Source organism: Vigna radiata, chromosome 11, assembly GCF_000741045.1.
Source record: "Vigna radiata var. radiata cultivar VC1973A chromosome 11, Vradiata_ver6, whole genome shotgun sequence".
Classification (NCBI taxonomy): domain Eukaryota; kingdom Viridiplantae; phylum Streptophyta; class Magnoliopsida; order Fabales; family Fabaceae; genus Vigna; species Vigna radiata.
This window is the reverse complement of record NC_028361.1, coordinates 2,011,441-2,031,983: the sequence shown is the minus strand read 5'-3', so window position 1 is coordinate 2,031,983 and position 20,543 is coordinate 2,011,441. Positions and strand designations below refer to the sequence as shown.

General features: G+C 34.5%; 4 protein-coding genes across 7 annotated transcripts; all 4 read left to right on the top strand.

Moving 5' to 3' along the window:
• Positions 1–3,756: 3,756 nt before the first annotated feature.
• On the top strand, positions 3,757–10,240 carry LOC106777930 (FT-interacting protein 1). Of its 4 annotated transcripts, none has more exons than XM_022787407.1 (4): positions 3,757–3,950; positions 4,416–4,500; positions 4,590–4,642; positions 5,724–8,518. In XM_022787407.1, the coding sequence occupies exons 2-4, from the start codon at positions 4,493–4,495 to the stop codon at positions 8,282–8,284; spliced, it is 2,622 nt and encodes an 873-aa protein (XP_022643128.1). In that variant the 5' UTR covers positions 3,757–3,950; positions 4,416–4,492; the 3' UTR covers positions 8,285–8,518. The 4 variants fall into 4 exon arrangements, with proteins under 4 accessions (XP_022643128.1, XP_022643127.1, XP_022643126.1 ...); XM_022787406.1 differs by having other exon boundaries at positions 5,185–8,518; XM_022787405.1 differs by adding an exon at positions 10,140–10,240 and having other exon boundaries at positions 3,814–4,500; positions 5,185–8,309.
• On the top strand, positions 9,529–11,659 carry LOC106776601 (probable xyloglucan galactosyltransferase GT20). Its single transcript, XM_014664083.2, has one exon. It carries the CDS (start codon positions 9,905–9,907, stop codon positions 11,561–11,563), a length of 1,659 nt encoding a protein of 552 aa, XP_014519569.1. The 5' UTR covers positions 9,529–9,904; the 3' UTR covers positions 11,564–11,659.
• An 893-nt stretch (positions 11,660–12,552) lies between these two features.
• On the top strand, positions 12,553–14,118 carry LOC106777931 (probable phospholipid hydroperoxide glutathione peroxidase). The gene is made up of 6 exons (XM_014665759.2): positions 12,553–12,720; positions 12,829–12,905; positions 13,082–13,143; positions 13,360–13,478; positions 13,699–13,866; positions 13,942–14,118. Exons 1-6 carry the CDS (start codon positions 12,670–12,672, stop codon positions 14,005–14,007), a joined length of 543 nt encoding a protein of 180 aa, XP_014521245.1. The 5' UTR covers positions 12,553–12,669; the 3' UTR covers positions 14,008–14,118.
• A 649-nt stretch (positions 14,119–14,767) lies between these two features.
• Positions 14,768–19,776, top strand: LOC106776939 (probable glutathione peroxidase 8). The gene is made up of 6 exons (XM_014664421.2): positions 14,768–14,899; positions 15,532–15,608; positions 15,792–15,853; positions 18,752–18,870; positions 19,270–19,437; positions 19,527–19,776. Exons 1-6 carry the CDS (start codon positions 14,846–14,848, stop codon positions 19,557–19,559), a joined length of 513 nt encoding a protein of 170 aa, XP_014519907.1. The 5' UTR covers positions 14,768–14,845; the 3' UTR covers positions 19,560–19,776.
• The last annotated feature ends 767 nt before the right edge of the window (positions 19,777–20,543 follow it).

Here is a 20,543-nt window from a genome sequence, read left to right as displayed (position 1 = left end):
TTATTCCATAAATTGTCAGGAGATTTTCTAAAAATTAACTCTTTTAATTTATTTTAATATCCTTAGAAAATATTAAATATACAAATATTCTTTTATTTTAATGTAAATTTTTTTAATATTGTACAAAATGTGTGTTTTTGTAATATTTTATGAATAATTATAAAAATGTAATATATATATATATATATATATATGATATTATATTATTAATATTCCCTAAAAACAAGTCTTATAAATCTTATTTTACAAAAGAAAATTAATTGATATTTTGTATATTATAAGTACTATATATTATTTGATAAATGAAATTTGATTTACTTTTAAATTTCATAAAATTTATTATCTATTTAGACTAGCGTTAAAAAAATATATAAGTTAATTGAAAGTAATCAAAAAATTTACAGGAAAAAAAATTACATATGAATGTCATTTCATATTAGTTGTTTATTTTATTAAGTAAATAAAAAATATTTTACATATATTGTTTGTCTTTATGTTTTATTTTTACATGACTTTATTAAAAAAGACAGGTAGTTTTAATTAAATAATAAATTTAATAAAAAACCATATCTATAAATTAAATTAAATGTGTATCTTATGAACTATTGAAAGTTACTTTGATGCACTGATTAATTCTCTTAACTCCATTTATTTTCACTAATTATATTATTACATGATTGAAATAGATGTGATACATAAACAAATTAATAAATGAATAAATTTTTTTACAAATGAATAATGAATCTGAATACAACCCAATATGAATAAATGAATATTGAATACGAAGACTTAAACTGTATTGAAACAGAAAAAGAAATTAACACAAATAAATTAAAGATATCATAATTGAGTGTATGACATAACTATTCATGATCATTGTAGTTAACAAAAGGAAAAGTGCTAAAAAACTGACACTATTTACATAAATATGAAAAAATTAGAAAACATTATTCACAAACAAAAACATCCATATTCATATTTTTTAACTTCATCTATATTTTTCTTTCACAATATTAACCACACAGTCACGTACTTTGTTTATTAACAGTTGAACTGTTAAAAAATTAACGCCGTAAAAAAAATTAATTTAAATAATTTTTTTACAAGTTAAAATCCTTGTAAAACGAATTTGCTTTTAGATTCAAGGGACGAAAGAGATATTAATTCTTATTTTAATTATATAAATCAATCAAATTCTTCATATTCATAAAAAGTTGAACTGAAAAAATTTCAATTTTTTAAAAGTGAATTAAATCAAATTCAATTCATTTAATCTACATATTTAACGAGTTAAGATAAATTGAATATGAATTTATATGTAACCGCTCACAACAACATTTTATTAATTTTTCGATTATAATTATTTATAACTTCTAATTATATAAATTCGTAACTTCTTTTTATAGGTTACTACGTTATAAAATGATATTTAAATATTTAAGTTATTTGTTTAAGTTATATATACTGATACTTTAATTTTTAACTAATATTTAGAAAATTAAGTTATTTCATTGTTATAAAAAAATTAAGTCAATTCACTTTTGTTATATTGCAATAAATGTATAAAATAAATTATAAAAATAAAAAATATATATATTTTTTAAAAAATTCAAAAATAATTTTAAAACAAATCTCCAATTTATATTTTTGAAAACTTTTTAAAAAGATAAAATTTAAAAGAATACTTATAAAAAACTATTTTAGTTAAAAAAATTCATTATATTTTGAGACTAAAATGTAGCCCATCTTTTAGTTTTGGTTACACTGATGTTCACGACTAAGGCATGGTTGAATTTACGTATTCTCTCATTAAATGTGAATGTAGGGTTCCTATTAAAACGTGAATCTATATATGGGGAATTCTTTATCCAAAGATGCATTATGGGTGAATTCACTCTGACAAACTGTAGGCAACTTTTGTAGGGTAGAAGAGCACCATAATAAATAGGAGAGAAAAAGTGAAACTATATTTAAAGAAACTACACATCAATTGAGTATGGGCTACCATTGTTTCAGAAGTAGTTGGGTGAACAATATCATGCCATGCTTCTTCAAAGAAAAGGCCATACTCTCATAGTTTCCAGAAGAAAGATACAAAATAAAATACAAAGATAACATACTTTTTCAACCATCGAACACATGTAGATGAAGATGATGCTCTGCAATCACATTGACCAACACATCTTCTGCCAACCGTAACTAATAATCATCAATGATTTTCAAGTCAGTTTCCAGAACGATATTTGAAAATATCAAATTACTTTAACATGCAGAAGATAGTGATCAATTTAGAGAATACAAAAATTGTGACAAACAGACGCATAACTCGATGTGATCCCAAACAATTTAGAGAATACAAACCTAGTATTTTTAAGCTGCTCGGTATCCAAGTGTAACAACTCTTCGTAATATATGTCACATGATTGTAGATCCCAAACAAGCATTGAGTAGGAAACACAAATGCATATGACACTTTCATTCGTAAAAATTATGCATCCAACAAAATACAACAAATAGTCTCATGTGACACTAGTTGGTTCTCACAATACTCATTATTTACGTCTATCAATCAACATAATCTTACATGAGGATCATGAGTCATGCGATTGTCTAAATTTAGATGTAATCCTGGTATAGTTCACGTCCAAAAGGTTCATGAAAGTTTTCAAAGCAACATCAAAATCTAGAGAATTCATTTAAACAAAACTATCTTACTATAAGCAGATATAAAAACACTTACTTATAATCTTGAATTGAATTTTAAAATTTGATATTTTTCTAAACGAATTTCAAAATCTAATACTTTTCTAAGCTAAAATTCAAAATTTAATATTTTTCTAAATTAAATTTTGAAACTCAATATTTTCTTAAATTAAATTAAATTTTAAAATTCAATATTTTCTTAATTGGATTTTGAAATCCAATATTCTCTTGACCAAATTTCAAAATTCAATACATATCAGAATACGAAATTGGTAACAAGGATGAGTATAAAAATAAAGAAAAACTAGGGTTTAATGGCACCACATGAAATGTAGCAAGAAAGGTCTGCGTAGCATTAATGGCATCACATGAAGTCCATGACCTTTAGCCCAAATTGAAAGAATGAGGAAGTAGAGGTCCAATTTTAATATCTCTCTCTCCTCTGTTAAACACTTATATATTATATTATAAATTAACTTTATTTTTAATTAATATAAAATTTTAATACATTTTTCTCTAATAAAAATATTGAATAATTAAACCAATAACTTCATTAAAATAAATTTTAAAATTTTAAATCTACCGTAATATCACAATACCCTGTAAGTCGAAATTTATGTATATTTATATATTGTGAATAATTTTATCTTAAAAAAAGAAAATTTTCCTTCTTAACCATTAACAGAAACATATTATACTCTAAAAATTAAAATTATAATCAAATTTATTTTATATATTTTTAGGAATCCGTCAATAAAGTTAATAAAGTTTTGACTCCCAATGGCACAAGTTAATAAAGTTTTGACTCCCAGATATATTTAAATATTTAGTATTTAATTGTTTGTTAATACTTATGAAAATTATACTATATATTATTTCTTTTACATTTACTTTGACAGTCATTGTTACAAAAATCAAATTGTTGTATCCTTCCCTCTATACCAGTTTTAATATATTAACACAATTTTCAATGGGTGAGATAATATAAATTCAAAAAGAAATGTTACAGTACTTCGAGCCTTGCTGAAAGCATACCTGCAGTGCGGTTTGGTCTGGCTGTGGCGTAGGTTGGATATGAATGAGATGCGATGTGATGTGATGCGAGGAGTCATACATAAGCTGAAGTTGGGTGCATGGTAGCATAACACTAACATAGCATTACATTTTACATTAGCAGTAGCAGAGAAGCGAAAGTTACAAAACTAGAAAAATAAAACAAAAAGGACAAGTGAGAAACTGAAGCACGGGTACGTCTTTGTCTTTTTGCATCTACCATTGGAGACGGTGCTTGTCTCTCTGTGTTGTTTCCATTCACCTCTCTGAACTCACTACCATAGTTAACCGTAAAATATAACGCCATTGCCACTGCCATTGTGGTCACCCATTCCATTCAACCTTTTTTTTTGTTGCTTCCTCCTTGTCTCTTCCATATACTCTAGTCTTGTCTCTTCAATCAACGAGGTGTATATGTATTCTTCATCGTAACTCAGCTACTGTTTTTGAAGTTCTCCACTACTACTACATAGTCCATAGCTAAAGCACGCTGCTTTTTCTCATTTTTTATCTGCATCGTGCATGATGTTGTTGTTCAGTCATTTTCTTTTATCTTTATAAAGTTTTAAATTTGTGAGTTGAGTCCATTCACTACGGAAAGCTCATGTGTATGCTCCGTGTTTAATGGATCGCTAACTTGGAGCTGCAAAAACATCCAGTGCCACATGCTGGTTTCTTTAGATGCGTGTACATAAATACTTCCACGAGGGATTTTGCACATGATCGAGCTCGATCTATGAAGAGGTTAGTGTTGACCCCATTTTGCTTTTTCTTCTGCCAACCCTTGCATTTCATTATATTTTGCTAGTCACAAACTCTTCTTTTATTTCCAGTTGCTTGGCATTCATTCATTGCTCACTGAACTTGTCGCTCTCTGCTCTCCAAGGTGATGTATCAGTTATAACTTCCTCGTTTGCTACCATTAGAAAGTTTTCTTGCCGCTCAGAAATTTTCCCCCTTATTCAGTATATTCTTTTTATTCCTTTTGTGAAAGAAACAGTGGCTGTTGCATGGCCCCTCCGCCCAAAATATTCCACTATCATGCATCATGACATTCAGTGCATAAATCTCTTGATTCAAGCTCTGTACCTTAATAAATGTTCCTACTTCTTTTAGCTGGACTGTGTTTTCTGTGGAACTAACAGATTTTTTATTTTGCCACGGCAAATCAAGTCTGACATGAGATTTAACATGCTTAACCCTGCCTTTGTATAGTATTTGCCATACTCAATACCTGCCTGGACCGAGGTTAAATCTAAATATAACATGCTTAGACGTTTCTTTTATGTATGTAAATGCAGAATATAAGCATAAACAAACATCTAGAGAATCATGTGAGATTTTTACTCGTATAGTTAAGCAGCTATGTCTCACCTTTGAAATTTCAGTTGTTTTGTCACGAGTTATTTATTCCTCTTCTGTTTGTAGGCATTTACGGTGATCGTGTAGTTCTCGCTAAAATCTTATTTGGAAATAGAAAACAGACCACCACGTTATGACCAACTTCAAGTTAGGCGTAGATGTGGTTAGTGCTCACAATCTATTACCTAAAGATGGACTAGGTTCATCCAATGCCTTTGTGGAACTTTATTTTGATGGCCAGAAGTATCGTACGACCATCAAAGAAAAGGATCTTAACCCTGTTTGGAATGAGAGCTTCTACTTTAACATATCTGACCCTTCTAATCTTCACTATCTCTCACTTGAGGTCTATGTCCACAGTCATTCAAAGGCTACTAACTCCATTTCATTTCTTGGCAAGGTTAGCCTTACTGGGACTTCTTTTGTCCCATACTCTGATGCAGTTGTCTTGCATTATCCATTGGAAAAGCGTGGTATTTTCTCTCGTGTAAGAGGAGAGATTGGTCTTAAAGTTTACATCACTGATGACCCAACCATAAAATCATCTGTTCCAACTCCTGTTGTTGATTCCATGCCAACCAATAATCTTAGCTCAACACATGCAGAAGTTCGAGCACCTGCAAGCGCAATGGCAAACAGTTTACCAAATGAAAAGGTTGAGTCAAGGCACACATTCCATCATCTTCCTAACGCAAACCACCACCAGCACCAGCACCATCACCAGCAGCATTCAACTGGCTTTGCTGATGCTCATTATGTAACAAAGTATGAAGCTGATGAAATGAAATCTGAACCACGACCCATGAAGCTAGTACGTACTGGTACATCAGCACAACCAGTTGATTTTGCACTTAAAGAAACTAGTCCATATCTGGGCGGGGGAAGAGTTGTTGGTGGTCGCGTTATTCATAAAGACAAAACAGCTAGTACGTATGATCTTGTAGAAAGGATGTATTTTCTGTATGTCAGGGTTGTCAAGGCTCGTGAGCTTCCTGCTATGGATATTACTGGGAGTCTTGATCCATTTGTTGAGGTGAGAATTGGCAATTACAAGGGCATTACCAGACACTTTGATAAGAATCAGAGTCCAGAATGGAACCAGGTGTTTGCCTTTTCAAAGGACCGGATGCAAGCATCCATACTAGATGTTGTGATAAAGGACAGGGATCTCATCAAAGATGATTTTGTTGGCATTGTGAGGTTTGACATCAATGAGGTTCCTTTGAGAGTCCCACCAGATAGCCCTTTAGCTCCGGAGTGGTACCGTCTTGAGGACAAGAAAGGGGAGAAGATTAAAGGTGAGTTGATGCTTGCTGTCTGGATTGGTACTCAAGCAGATGAGGCTTTTTCAGATGCATGGCATTCAGATGCAGCCACACCTGTTGACAGCACACATGCTATCTCTGCAGTGATGCGTTCAAAGGTGTATCATGCGCCAAGGTTATGGTACGTGCGTGTCAATATTGTGGAGGCACAAGACTTGGTTCCTACAGAAAAAAATCGTTTCCCAGATGTGTATGCCAAGGTGCAGATAGGAAACCAAGTGCTGAAAACAAAGACAGTTCCGGCACGGACGCTGAGCGCACTCTGGAATGAGGATCTTTTATTTGTTGCTGCTGAACCTTTTGAAGATCATTTAATCATTTCGGTTGAAGATCGGGTTAGTCCTGGAAAAGATGAAATCATTGGGAGGGTCATCATACCACTGAACTCTGTGGAGAGGCGTGCGGATGATAGAATCATTCATTCTCGATGGTTCAACTTGGAAAAGCCAGTTGCTATAGATGTTGATCAGTTGAAGAAGGAAAAGTTCTCAAGCAGAATTCAGCTCCGGTTATGCCTAGATGGAGGATATCATGTTCTTGACGAGTCTACTCATTATAGCAGTGATCTCCGTCCCACAGCAAAGCAATTGTGGAAGCCACCAATTGGGGTTTTAGAGCTTGGAGTACTGAATGCTGTAGGACTCCACCCAATGAAAACAAGGGATGGTAGAGGCACATCTGACACATACTGTGTAGCAAAATATGGTCACAAATGGGTCAGAACAAGGACCATTGTTGACAATCTGAGTCCAAAATACAACGAGCAATACACTTGGGAGGTTTTTGATCATGCCACAGTTCTTACAGTTGGTGTCTTCGACAACAGCCAGATCGGGGAAAAGGGTAACGGTACTTCGAAGGACTTGAAAGTTGGGAAGGTCAGAATTCGCATCTCTACTTTAGAAACAGGCAGGATTTACACTCACTCATATCCATTGTTGGTTCTTCACCCAACTGGGGTTAAGAAGATGGGTGAACTTCACTTGGCAATACGGTTTTCATGCACTTCTTTGGCAAACATGCTTTACTTGTACTCATGTCCACTGCTGCCTAAAATGCACTACGTTAGGCCTTTCTCTGTGACACAGCTAGACATGCTACGCCATCAAGCAATGAACATAGTGGCAGCACGACTCGGCCGAGCAGAGCCACCACTTCGCAAGGAAGTGGTGGAATATATGTCAGATGTGGACTCTCACCTTTGGAGCATGCGGCGAAGCAAGGCGAATTTCTTCAGACTGATGACTGTCTTCTCTGGTGTGTTCGCAGTTGGGAAGTGGTTCGGTGATATCTGCATGTGGAGAAATCCTATCACAACAGTGCTGGTTCATGTGCTGTTTCTCATGCTTGTGTGCTTCCCAGAATTGATCTTGCCCACTGTTTTTCTCTACATGTTTTTGATTGGGGTGTGGAACTTCAGATATAGACCAAGGTACCCTCCTCACATGAACACAAGAATCTCACAAGCTGAGGCAGTGCACCCTGATGAACTGGATGAAGAGTTTGACACTTTCCCAACGAGCAGAAGCCCAGACCTTGTGAGAATGAGGTATGATCGCTTGAGGAGTGTGGCTGGAAGGATTCAAACAGTGATTGGGGATTTGGCCAGCCAGGGAGAAAGGATTCAGGCACTGTTAAGCTGGAGAGACCCTCGTGCTACATCCTTATTTATTACGTTGTGTCTTCTATCTGCGTTGGTGCTCTACGTTACCCCTTTTCAAGCTGTGGCTGGTTTGGCAGGTTTCTACATCATGAGGCATCCAAGGTTTCGCCACAGGCTGCCATGTGTCCCAATCAACTTTTTCCGACGCCTCCCCGCAAGAACAGACAGTATGTTGTAGAGTTGCTGTATACTGTAGTGCTAGTGTAAGTGATGCTTCAAATAAGTTTTTTTTTTTTTTTTTTTTTTCCTTTTTATTGTTTTATCTGCTATTGCTGAATATGTTTTTATCATGTAACGCAAAACTTTCTGATATTTCCTTGCAAACTCAAGCTGGACAGGACTTCTGATTTGTATGTGGATTGCTTTGATGCATGCAAATCAATAAGAATTTAGTAGAATTATCTTTCTTCTAGTGTTTGGTCTTTGACTCGCTCTAGTACATGTAAACATGAATCAAGATCTTAACCCGTAAAGATTTTGTGCAAACCTGTTTCATTTTCGCTAATTTCGTTTTTTACTAAGGAAAAACGGGTTGAGAAGAGTGCCATATGTATAGTGTTAGCAAAACTCAATCTTTATGGGAAAAACTTAATAACTTTCTTGTATTGCTACTTGTTACTTGTCAACTAGACATTCACATTTGACTTTTTATCTCCAAGTCATAAATTCTACCCTTGAGACGTACTTATTATTGTCTAATAACCAGATTATTAAACTATTTACCCGCACTAAAAAACAGACAAAACTCCTAAACAAATAAACAACCTAGTTAGTTCCATTGCATTTAAGTTTATTCTAACATAAAAAACATTACTTTTCAGAAAATCAAACATTTGAATACATGGATGAACGTTTATTGCATTATGAATCCCAACCACTATGATACCATTCTTCAGACGTGTTATTATTATATTGGGAGCACGACTACACAACGAAAACATTACACATAATTAAAGCGCAACTCGACGTGCACAATTTAGTCAACACAAGAGAAAAACAGCACTACGTGCTTGCATGATAAATGGTATAGCTTCTGAAAAATATGAACGTGGCAATTGTAGAGAGGTTAAATGGATTTGATTCAACTACTTATTCAGACTTCTCCAATACAAAGAACAGAATATTATAGATGTGAAAAGTAATTATAGAGGGGATTATTTAAGGTGTTGGGCAAAATAAATGATTTTTTTTTCTGTTCTTTAAGTTTTGGATAGACTACAATCATAAAATGCAGATAAAATCAACACAATATACAAAGTGAATATACACATTCATCTTCTTGTTTTAGCTAATGATATGTATGTATATATTTTTGACATAATTTTATTATTCAATGTTGACTCTATTCCGCTGAGGGGATGAATGATAATTGCATCATGAATGTGAACTACTAAAATATGCCATCTGTAAATGTTTCGGGGAGCACAACCAACTAGAGCATATAATTTAGCGCAACGCACATCTCGACGTGCATGGTGTTATCTAGTCAAGGAAAAATAACTTTGCTTGCATGATAAAATGTTAGGTGAGAAAACCACGATTAATTTTGCCTCTACTTTACAAAAAACCAGAAGTAAGGCAAAATATCATTGTTCTCCCCCAGAAAATTGCAGTGTCTATATCCAGAAAAAGACCAAAACCATCATCTAGAAATCTAGAAGCTAAACAATCTTACTTTGGCCTTACAATCCTCTACAACTATCTTAGATAAAATGTTAGGTGAGCACCATGATTAATTTTGCCTCTACTTTATAAAAAACCAGAAGTAAGGCAAACTATCATTGTTCTCCCCCAGAAAATGGCAGTGTCTATATCCAGAAGAAGACCAAAATCATCATCTAGAAATCTAGAAGCTAAACAATCTTACTTTGGCCTTACAATCCTCTGCAACTATCTTAGTAGAATTTCTGCTCTAGTCTTCATGATAATCCTTATCTACATGTGGTCTTCCTTCTCCACCTTAATAACAGGAAACATCATTCATGTTTGTTTTTCCACAAGGAAAATCGATAATCTCTATTGTCTGTCTGCAGGTACTCACCCCTCCTTTGAAATACCAACCTCCACAAACAAAAATAGCTCTACTATTACCCCTGGAATTGATCAGGATAATGCAATTGCTGAACCTGTCAACTTTCCATATACCCCACATCCGGTTACTGCTGCTAGTAGACTACTTATCAATGATACAGATGAGAGGGTTGCAAATGCTGTTAAGGTCGTTGAGGAACAATTGCAAGTCCATAGATCCTGGAGGTCAAAGCCAAACAAAAACTATGCAACTTGTGATGGTAATGGAATATACGTTTATGACTTGCCATCCAAGTTTAACAAGGACTTGGTGGGTCAATGCCGTGACATGGTTCCATGGCAGGACTTCTGCAGCTATTTAAGTAACGAGGGGTTGGGTGAGCCAATAGCCAAGCTTGGCAAAGGATGGTACAAGACTCATCAATACTCGCTTGAACTCATATTTCATTCCAGAGTCTTGAGGCATCCATGCAGGGTTTCTGATGAAACGGTTGCAAAGCTATTTTATGTTCCATTCTATGGTGGTTTGGATATCTTGCGATGGCATTTCAAGAACGTGTCAAATGATGTTAAGGACAGTTTGAGTCTGGAATTGGTGAAGTGGCTTGAGAGACAAGGAACGTGGAAAAGGAATTCAGGTAAGGATCATGTGTTCGTGTTGGGTAAGATTTCGTGGGATTTTAGGAGAAGCAGTGAGTCTCCTTGGGGGACTAGATTGTTAGAACTTGACAAAATGCAAAACCCCATTAAGCTCTTGATTGAAAGACAACCTTGGCACGTCAATGACATTGGAATTCCTCACCCAACTAATTTCCACCCACATTCAGACAATGATATAATCTCCTGGCAACTGAAAATCATTAGATCAAACCGCAAAAACCTTGTGAGTTTTGCTGGAGCAGCACGGGCTAATGCAGAGGACAACACTAGGTCAGCATTAATCAACCAATGCACTTCATTAGGTGATGAGAAATGTCGTTTTATGAATTGCAGTTCTGTTAAGTGTGGTGAGGCTGAGTCAGTAATAGAACTTTTTGTGGAGTCTGAGTTTTGCCTTCAGCCCCCAGGAGATAGTCCAACAAGAAAATCTGTTTTTGATTCGCTCATATCAGGTTGCATCCCTGTTCTCTTTGATCCTTTCACAGCTTATTACCAATATCCTTGGCACTTGCCCCATGACCATGATAAGTACTCTGTGTTTATGGATAAAAAAGAGTTGACTCAAATAAATGTGGTGGAGAGACTGGCCAACATTTCGTTAAGAGAGAGAGAAAACATGAGGAGATATATTGTATACGAACTGTTGCCTGGATTGGTATATGGGAATTACAACGCTGAGCCTGATAAGTTTCAGGATGCGTTTGCCATTACGATGAACAATTTGCTTGAGAGGGTTAGCATGTTGGAGCAACCACACAAGGATTGACCCTCTACTCTCTATTTCTTTTTACTTTTGCACTTAAGGCCATGTTTACAATCACTCAATAACAATACTTGTAACCATCTTTCATCAATAATAAAGTGCCACAGTATTATTAGTTTATCTCTCTCTCTCTCTCTCTCTCTCTCTCTCAATTTTGAATCTGTGTAGCTTACAAATATGAGCACTTCCAATGAATTCATCATAGTAACGTGTGCTAGAACTCCTCCATTTTTCTGCACAAATCTATCAAATGAATTTTCTTTAACAGTAAGGTAGCTTATGGAATTAGTCTTGGGAATTGGGATCTATCCTCAAGAGTAACATGACGAGTACAAAGTCCAAAAGAACACCGGAAAGAAAATGAAAACGAAATTGTTGTTTCTAGCTTCGTAGTTTGTATGTATATAGACTTCTTGATTTTTGTCGTGTGGAATAGATTCTCATATTCCATAGCATCTTTATTCCTATTGGGTATGTTTGGCTTGGATTATAGTGTGAACATTGAGAATATGCCATTGCATTCTTTTGATCCATTTTAATCAAGAAGCCACTGCAACTAAGGATTGCAGACCTAAAGTTTTGCTTCGCCACTTCCCTTGACCAATTTGGATGCCAATGTCATTCATTAACATTGTACACACTTTCACACAAGGATTTTCATTTTCCTTTATCTAAAGTTTTAATGGGCAATAATGAAATAAAAAAAAAAAAAGTTCCCTGAACAAAAACTACTTGGTTGTTCTACTTTTGTATAGGCAAGCCTTTTTATTGTTGATTTTCTTAACTTTCATCATTAAATAAAAACTACAATAAGGATATTACGATGAATTACAGTAATCTTTTAGCGTCAATTATATTCACTAACTTCAAGCTATAATAACTATATATTTAATTTCTCAATAGATAAATATTTTCTTAATTCAATTTTTTTCATTTTCTATTATATAGCATATTACATTGAGAATGCTACAGAAGTGGCTCTATCCGGTTGTTGCGTCCATTAATTTGCTTTTTTCTCTACCTCTCAAGTCATTCATTCTACAGTCTTCCATCCTTCTTATCTTTCATCAGGAAAAGTTCTTTCAATTTCAAATTCCTTCACTCTAAAAATGGCTAGCCAATCAAACACTAAATCATCAGTTCATGATTTCACAGTTAAAGTACGTTGCTTTTCTCTAGACATCCCACTTATTTATCTCTTTTTCTTTCTTTAATGTATAAATCCCTTGCAAGTCATGGACTCGTTTGATCATTAAGTTTGTCTGCAGGATGCCAGGGGAAATGATGTTAATCTGGGAGATTACAAAGGAAAAGTTCTTCTCATTGTCAATGTTGCCTCACAATGGTACTATCTCTAACTGAAAACTACCAACCAATTCAAATGGTTATGCAGGTCAATCTCCTTCATTATTTGACACATCTTATGCTTACCAAAAAACCTTAATGCACTTTTCTTACACTTCACTTTTTCTTCCTATAGTAAGCCTTACAATATATTTTGATACTCAATATTTGATGAAGTGGCTTGACTAATTCAAACTACACAGAGCTGAATCAAGTGTATGATAAATACAAAGGGAAAGGTATGATTTTCTCATCTTTCTTGCAGGCTTTTTGATTTATATAAATCTTTGCTTTTGTCCTCTGTTCTGGTTTGTTTTATACCTTTTCTTCATGGTAAAATTATCTTCCTTCAGCCTTGTATTTACCAGCCATAGATAGTGTCTATTTCTAAGATCAAAAGGCTCTCTCTCTTTATCTTCTTTTTTATAGAAACGGTCTTCTAATTTTTTGCGTAGGACTTGAAATTCTGGCATTCCCTTGCAATCAGTTTGGGGCTCAGGAACCAGGAACTAATGAAGAGATAGTGGAATTTGCTTGTACTCGCTTCAAAGCTGAGTTTTCCATTTTTGACAAGGTGGGTGATGTCCTTAATTGCTCTCACTGATTTCATTCAATATCCATCAATTTGATAGAATTCGAGAACAGGTCCCAATTTATAAAAGGTACCAAACTGCAAACTGTGTTGAATATGATGTTGATGGAGTGTTCTTATTATGTTGTATTTCATCACAATCTGTTGTAAACATGTTAAGTATTTTACTAAAATTGTTAGTAGATGCTTATAATATATGTAGGTGGATGTGAATGGTGACAATGCTGCTCCACTGTACAAATTTCTGAAATCAAGCAAAGGTGAAGTCTTAGGAGATAGTATCAAATGGAACTTCTCTAAATTTCTTGTTGACAAGGATGGGAATGTGGTTGACCGTTATGCACCAACAACTTCTCCTCTAAGCATTGAGGTAACTTGATTTGTACGAGGATGACACCAGTAAAATTTGACACTAACAATGACTGTTTGGTCTTAATGTCTGCAGAAAGACATCAAGAAGCTGTTCATCATGAATGTGGAGTGGTCACTGAATGAATATCATCATGAATAAGAAAAATGTATTGCACATATAAGTGGAATTTCCACAATATTTCTACTTCCATATGTACCTGAGTTGCTGTTCATCTTCATAAAATTGTGACTAATAATTTGATTGCTTTAATATCATAAGTAAGACTTTCAGCGTAGATGTTTTTGCTTTAATATTACTCAATTTAGTCTTTAAATATGAAAACTATCCCCTTACACTGAAATTGTGGAGTAAATTAATCAATAATATCAAAATCGAAATTTTAATGGAGGAGTTTATCACAAATTTAAATAAAATAAAACAGGTGCTAATCAATTTTTAAGGATTTGAAAAAACAAATTCTTTTTATTGTGTTTTTATATAATTTTAATAAGAGAACTTAATTTTTAAATCAATATTATAAGAACATTAGCCAACAAAGTAAAATATCATGTTTATTAGTCTTAAAAGGTAGACAGAAATAAATACTTTGACCCAAAATTAAATCAAATTTTCGTATGAAAAAAGATTTACAGAATCTTGTATTTGTAAGTGTTGAGAATAAAAGTAAAAAAAATAAATAATATATAGAAATTATAAAATGCAGAAATATTAAACCTTATGTTAGAGAAGATGTCACATCTCTTTCATTAATCACGTATCTCAAAAATTAATAAAAATCCCAAAAGGAATATCAGTTCGCAGATTCTTCAAATTCAGATAGAGAAAAAGTTTGCAAATACGACAAAAATCCGGCAACGTGTGCAAACATTATTGGTCACGTATTTCAACTCTCAACACTAAAATCGAAGAGTTGGTATGTTGCTCTTCATTCCAACGTGTCTCTTCAGTTCCTCTTCTTACCGTACATACATACACCATGTCCACCGGTTCCTCCAAGGATCCAAAATCCGTGTACGATTTCTCTGTTAAGGTTCGTCTTCTTACTTCATCTCCGTCTGTGCATTGAGCTTCTTTGGATAAACTAGCACTGTTGCCTATTCTTTGTCAACATTACAGTCTGAACATGCAATAAGTAAATGTTTCTCAAGTGCAAAACGTAAGAAGCATTATATCATTTTCTCCAAAACAAGTCTAACCAAACATGCATTCACCAAACGATCATTAGTAAAACAATCTCTTAAAAAGAAAGATTATTAACATAGTCTCCCAAATAGATTTAAGTGCTTTGAGAAATTAGTAAAAATTAAGTCTCCTTCGAGAATATTCTGGGTTTCTCTAGAAAAAGAGTTAGTAGTCCATGCGCTTGAAGATCAAGAGTGTTTAGATGTAAAAATTATTTTTGAAGCGAGTGATTCATGATTAGATACTTCTCTATTTAAGAAAAAATGTTACTGACAGACTGTGTATTTTTTTATTTTATTTAACACAATAACCGTTTATATTTTCTTCTACTCTATTATTTTTAGACCTAGATATAATCCCTTGAAGAATATTTCATCTGAAATCTCGTAAGCTGAGGTGTTTATGTATAGCGTGAGAACACAAATATCATCTGCATGTGATAACTATAATTCCTGTTACAATTCTTCCATTCATTTGCAGGATGCTAAGGGAGATGTGGTAGATCTCTCCACTTACGAGGGAAAAGTCCTGCTGATTATCAATGTTGCTTCCAAATGGTATCCTTAGTTTGTGTTACGTTTACTTTTTGTTTCTTTTTTACGTCAATTTTGCTTCTATTAATTCAGAGCCTTGAAATTTCAGCAGATTCTATTTTCTACTTGTCAATAACTATTCATACAGGTAATCATATAAATGTTGAGTATATTTACAATTCTAGTTTGTTTTTCTGATTGAGACAGCGGCTTGACCAACTCCAACTATACGGAGCTGAATGAATTATATGCGAAGTATAAAGACGAAGGTTTGTATTGTATTAGACCCTTAGTGTTTCTTTTCTTGTTTGTATTGTATTAGACCCTTAGGGGATTTGTGTGGAATGGTCCTTATGTCCGATTGGGAGGTTCCTAATAGATAAACCCATAAGAGCACAAATAAACCCATAATAGACTCTCAAGTAGGCAGAGTCAAATTGCTAAAACTTACTTTGGGAAATTGAGTGTTCAACAATAATAGTTATGGTTATGTGTTGAGGCACTTTAGTGGTAGGGTTTGTATAATGATATCTTAACCAAACCCTTCTGATTCGAGGAATTCAAAAAAGTATTGTTCAACAAAAAGTTCCAGACCCTAGTGGGTTAAACCCAGCTTTCTACAAAATATTTTGGGATATATATGTTGTTTGTTGACATTTATCAAGCCGGTCTGAAATGGTTAGAAAAGGGCTCCGTCCCAACACCAATGTTTCCTTGTTCCAAAGAAAGAGAACCCCTTGTTTATGAAGGATTTGGACCAATATGCCTGCAACATTTTGTACAGGTTTATTGCCAAAGTCTTGGCCAACAGGCCTAAACCTTTTTTCATTAACTGCATAGACCCTGAGCAGCTTGCATTTGTTTAAGTTTGTGATATCATGAATAATATTATGGTGGACTTTAAGGTTGTACACCATATGAATTGCAATAGGAGGGGGGAGATGGGTGAAATACTTCTCGTGCTTGTCTTAAGTAAAGTGAATGATAGTATGGAATGAATTACATCAAAGGTATGCACATGGAGTCTATCATGTTCTTTATCTATCATGTAAAGAGGGGATGGGTCTTGTTGAGTGTTGTATCAATTATTCTGTAGAGTAGGTAAGGTAGGTCAAGTCACAATTGAAGAGTTTAATTTTTGCAGCACAGTTATTGAGGGAGAGATGGTTGCAAGCTACATGAATTGTCCAGTGGCAAAGGTTACATGGAGCAAGCCACAATAGAAAGAGTTGTGCTCTAACTATTAACTATAATTTTTGAAATAATTATAAGCATTTGATTCAACAATTAGTATCAAAGTCAAAGTCACAAGTTTGATTCCCAGTAGGGTCAATTGTTTAGTAGAAGATTGTTGCAAGTTGCATCAATTATCCTATAGCATAGAGAAAGTTAGTCAAGTTGCAATCAAAGAGTTTGATTCCTAATAAGACAAATGTTAAGGAATTGCAAGAAACAAGGGGAGCCTTTGGCCTCTCATCAAGAGACATTGTAGAGATCTGCATGGTGAAATAGCGTAGCACAGTTTGTTAGGAATTCAATTGGATAAAAATGAGCAAGATAAGCATTATGAAAGAAGAAAGAGTCACAAATTCATTACCTTGAGATTTTAGATTGAGGGTGATGTCTTATTCTCTTGTATGGGTTTATCCATGACTCGTCGGTGCCAAATCTCCCTGATGTCTCCTTGAACAACCCATAAGTGGTATTATAACTATTAGTTTGTCTTTGTTATCGGCTTAGACAAGTACAATATGTGGTTGGTGAAAATCCTAGGTTTGTAAATTCCTTGTATCAGAAACTTTTTCTAACAGAGATTTCAAACAAGTGTTGTTTAGGACAGGTCATTAACATGGCAAAATAGGAGATTTTCTATAGAACTAACACAAGCATGCAAACTATACAACCCATTAACACTCTCCTTGGAGTTTTAGTGTTTGGGAACAATAAAGTACTTGGGCTTTGTCGTCTATGATTGGGAGGATGAAGGTTGTATTCAGATTCCTTAGAGATAAGGTGTTGAAGAAGGTTAATTATTGGGCAAGAAAGCATCTATCCTATGCTGAAGGAGAGATTCTTGTGAAGTTTGTGGCCTAAGCAATCTTGGCAGCACTTTTTTGCTACCTGCATCCTTAGTCTAAAGATACATTGGACGTCTAGCCATGTTGTGGCAGCAAAGTTGGAAATTATCTTCCGGCCATGATGCTATTACATCAGGCGTTCTCAAAGTTAAATATTACCCAAAAGGGGTCTTGTTAGAGGTAGCTTAGCTTTAGGCCATAAGCCAAACTATATTTGGCTTAGCATCCATGCTTCTCAGATGGTGGGTAGAGGAGGTTTGAAATGGAGAATTGGAAATGGCCCAGGGCTAAATATTTGGAAATTCTTCGGCACATGATGACATGGCAAACCTCTGTGAATCTGCTTTCATGGACAGGAAACATAATCGCTAGGACCTGAACTTAGTTTTAATATGATGGAGCAGGGTCATGTAGAGGAAATTTTGAAGATTCCACTGTCTAGAAGTTCAGACTGATGTGCTTACTTTCTGTGAAACTCACCTACTATTACATCACAGTTCGTGTTTGGCTTAAGCCAATTCAATATGCCATGAGATTGGGATAAACTTTGGCACGTACACATCCCACAGAAGGTGAGGATTTTCCTATGGCATGCTGCGAGAGACTCTAACCTAAAGGAGTTCTATGCTCAGGTACATGCTGCTTTTGCCAAAACAACCTTGAGAATACACGGCACTGCTTTGTGGGCAGCACCCATGTATAGAACTTCTGGATACAAGCATGCCCGTGGAATAGCTTTTGGAGGTTATGAGGAAGGTGGCCACACTCTTATGGCCCATATATTGGAAAAGGAATTGCAAAATCTAGGAGGATAAAACATGCACACGTGGGGCTGTTATTCAAAACGCAATTGAGTGGGAACGATTGCATCCTATTATAGTAATTGATGTATTTTTAAATAGCGTAAATTGAGCAAATACTTCATTACCTCTTCGTGCTGATAATTTTCCAGCTTGGAAAAACTTGTGTTAGGGAGGAACCCTGTTTTGGGCAATGTTTCTGTGATACGTTGCTCTGATTATCTTTGTTTCTCTTGCCTTGTATATAAATTTAATTAATACAAATGACTGGGTTGTTGAACTTACATAGGCTTGGAGATTCTGGCATTCCCATGTAACCAATTTGGAGAGCAAGAACCAGAAAGCAATGATAAAATTGTGGACTTTGTCTGCACTCGTTTCAAATCTGAATTCCCCATCTTTGATAAGGTTGGTCCACATGCATGAACTATTATTTTTAAGCACCCAACTCGCCAAAATTGTGTTATGATGTTTCCAAATAAAGAAAGAAACCTTTAAATATAAATTTTCAGTATTTTTAGACTTGTAGCTAAAGATCTACTCTAAAGTCTAGACTAAATCTATGATCTGTGTCATCGTTGGCTTTATATTTTTTGCTTTCATCCTAATCCCTCGTTATGCTTTCTATGGAAAATATTCTATGAATGATATTGAACTGCTTCAGGCTATTTTTCTAGTAACTTCAATTCTGCACCTTGACTAGTTAATTGTACAAAAGTATACATGATTACTGCTATTCTTCTAAATTTTGCTAAGAACCGTGGCATGCACTGATATTATATCCTCTTTCATTCGTTTTATTGCTAGATTGAAGTGAACGGGAGTAATTCAGCTCCTCTGTATAAATTCTTGAAGTCCGGCAAATGGGGTATTTTTGGTGATGATATTCAGTGGAACTTTGCCAAGTTTGTGGTTGATAAGAAGGGACAAGTAGTGGGTCGCTATTATCCCACAACTTCTCCTCTCAGCCTTGAGGTTAGGACTAAACTATTCTTTAAATTACTTCATATGCTTTGTGCTGTTTCTGTTGTAATTCTCTTGCCATCTTTTAAATTGTAATGCAGAGAGACATCCGTCAACTCCTGGGTATTTCGTGAAGGCAACTGGGAAGAGAGGATATGGCGAATGTGTTGTCTTCCTCAGTTTCTTAACAGCTTTGTCTCGAGGCAATGTTATTCAATATGCATAGACTTGTGTTATGCTTAATCTTCTCACACATCATATACCTTGTCATACAATGGCTTCCTCCTTTACTTTCTTGTTTCCTTTTCAACTTCATTTCTATCATAAACCATACTTCTCTTAAGTTTTTTTAACCCTCGGTCTTCCATAGTTATAAATGTTTCACCTATGGAAGTTTCAATTTTTGACGAATTTTTAACTCATTTTATCCTTTATAAATGCTTCATTTTGATTATTACTTTCTAAAAACTCCCACAAAATTTAATAGAAGCTTAGAAGTACAAAATTATGCGTCATAACAGTTCTTTACGAATTACAAAAATAATACAAATGACGAAAGAATGTCACTGTTCAAGTTATGGTAATATTTTTTTACAGAACCAAAACAAACAACTTCAGAATTGTCCTTTAGTTCTTTGTAATGTTATTATTATCATAACTCCAAAATAAGTAGCCTAAATTTTCAACTCCTCAAAATATCCTCACTTCGTGAATTAAGTTCTTTTTACTAAAATGTGTTTCCAATTGTATAATTAAATAAGCACAACAATCACATCTTTCCATAAATAGATTAAACACTGGATGCTTAACAAGGATATTAAAATAGTAATCCTTCACTTAATCGATTCGTGTGGAACTTGCAACCAATAATTAATAAACTTGTCATTATTACCTCGAAGAAATAAATGATACCCATTTAAAAAACGGTCAAAAGACATAAACAACATAAAGTGAAATGAGGCAAAGATATTTTAATTTCAATCATACGCATAGATAAGTTGTCTGACCTACTGTTACGAACATGCACAGTACCTCCAACCGAACCTCTCCCTCGAATCTTATAAGCAGTCACTAGCCAATCATTATACTAAAGACGGGTTCAGTTACGTGGATTACTT

What these genes read in the sequence shown, in the direction of transcription:
- LOC106777931 (XM_014665759.2), top strand. Translation starts at nt 12,670, where the DNA reads ATGGCTAGCCAATCAAACACTAAATCATCAGTTCATGATTTCACAGTT. An exon ending in AGTTTTCCATTTTTGACAAG is followed by an intron (nt 13,479 to 13,698) that starts GTGGGTGATGTC and finishes TAATATATGTAG; the next exon opens with GTGGATGTGAATGGTGACAA. An exon ending in CTTCTCCTCTAAGCATTGAG is followed by an intron (nt 13,867 to 13,941) that starts GTAACTTGATTT and finishes TAATGTCTGCAG; the next exon opens with AAAGACATCAAGAAGCTGTT.
- LOC106776601 (XM_014664083.2), top strand. Translation starts at nt 9,905, where the DNA reads ATGGCAGTGTCTATATCCAGAAGAAGACCAAAATCATCATCTAGAAAT.
- LOC106777930 (XM_022787405.1), top strand. Translation starts at nt 5,252, where the DNA reads ATGACCAACTTCAAGTTAGGCGTAGATGTGGTTAGTGCTCACAATCTA.
- LOC106776939 (XM_014664421.2), top strand. Translation starts at nt 14,846, where the DNA reads ATGTCCACCGGTTCCTCCAAGGATCCAAAATCCGTGTACGATTTCTCT. An exon ending in TGTACGATTTCTCTGTTAAG is followed by an intron (nt 14,900 to 15,531) that starts GTTCGTCTTCTT and finishes ATTCATTTGCAG; the next exon opens with GATGCTAAGGGAGATGTGGT. An exon ending in AATTCCCCATCTTTGATAAG is followed by an intron (nt 18,871 to 19,269) that starts GTTGGTCCACAT and finishes TTTTATTGCTAG; the next exon opens with ATTGAAGTGAACGGGAGTAA.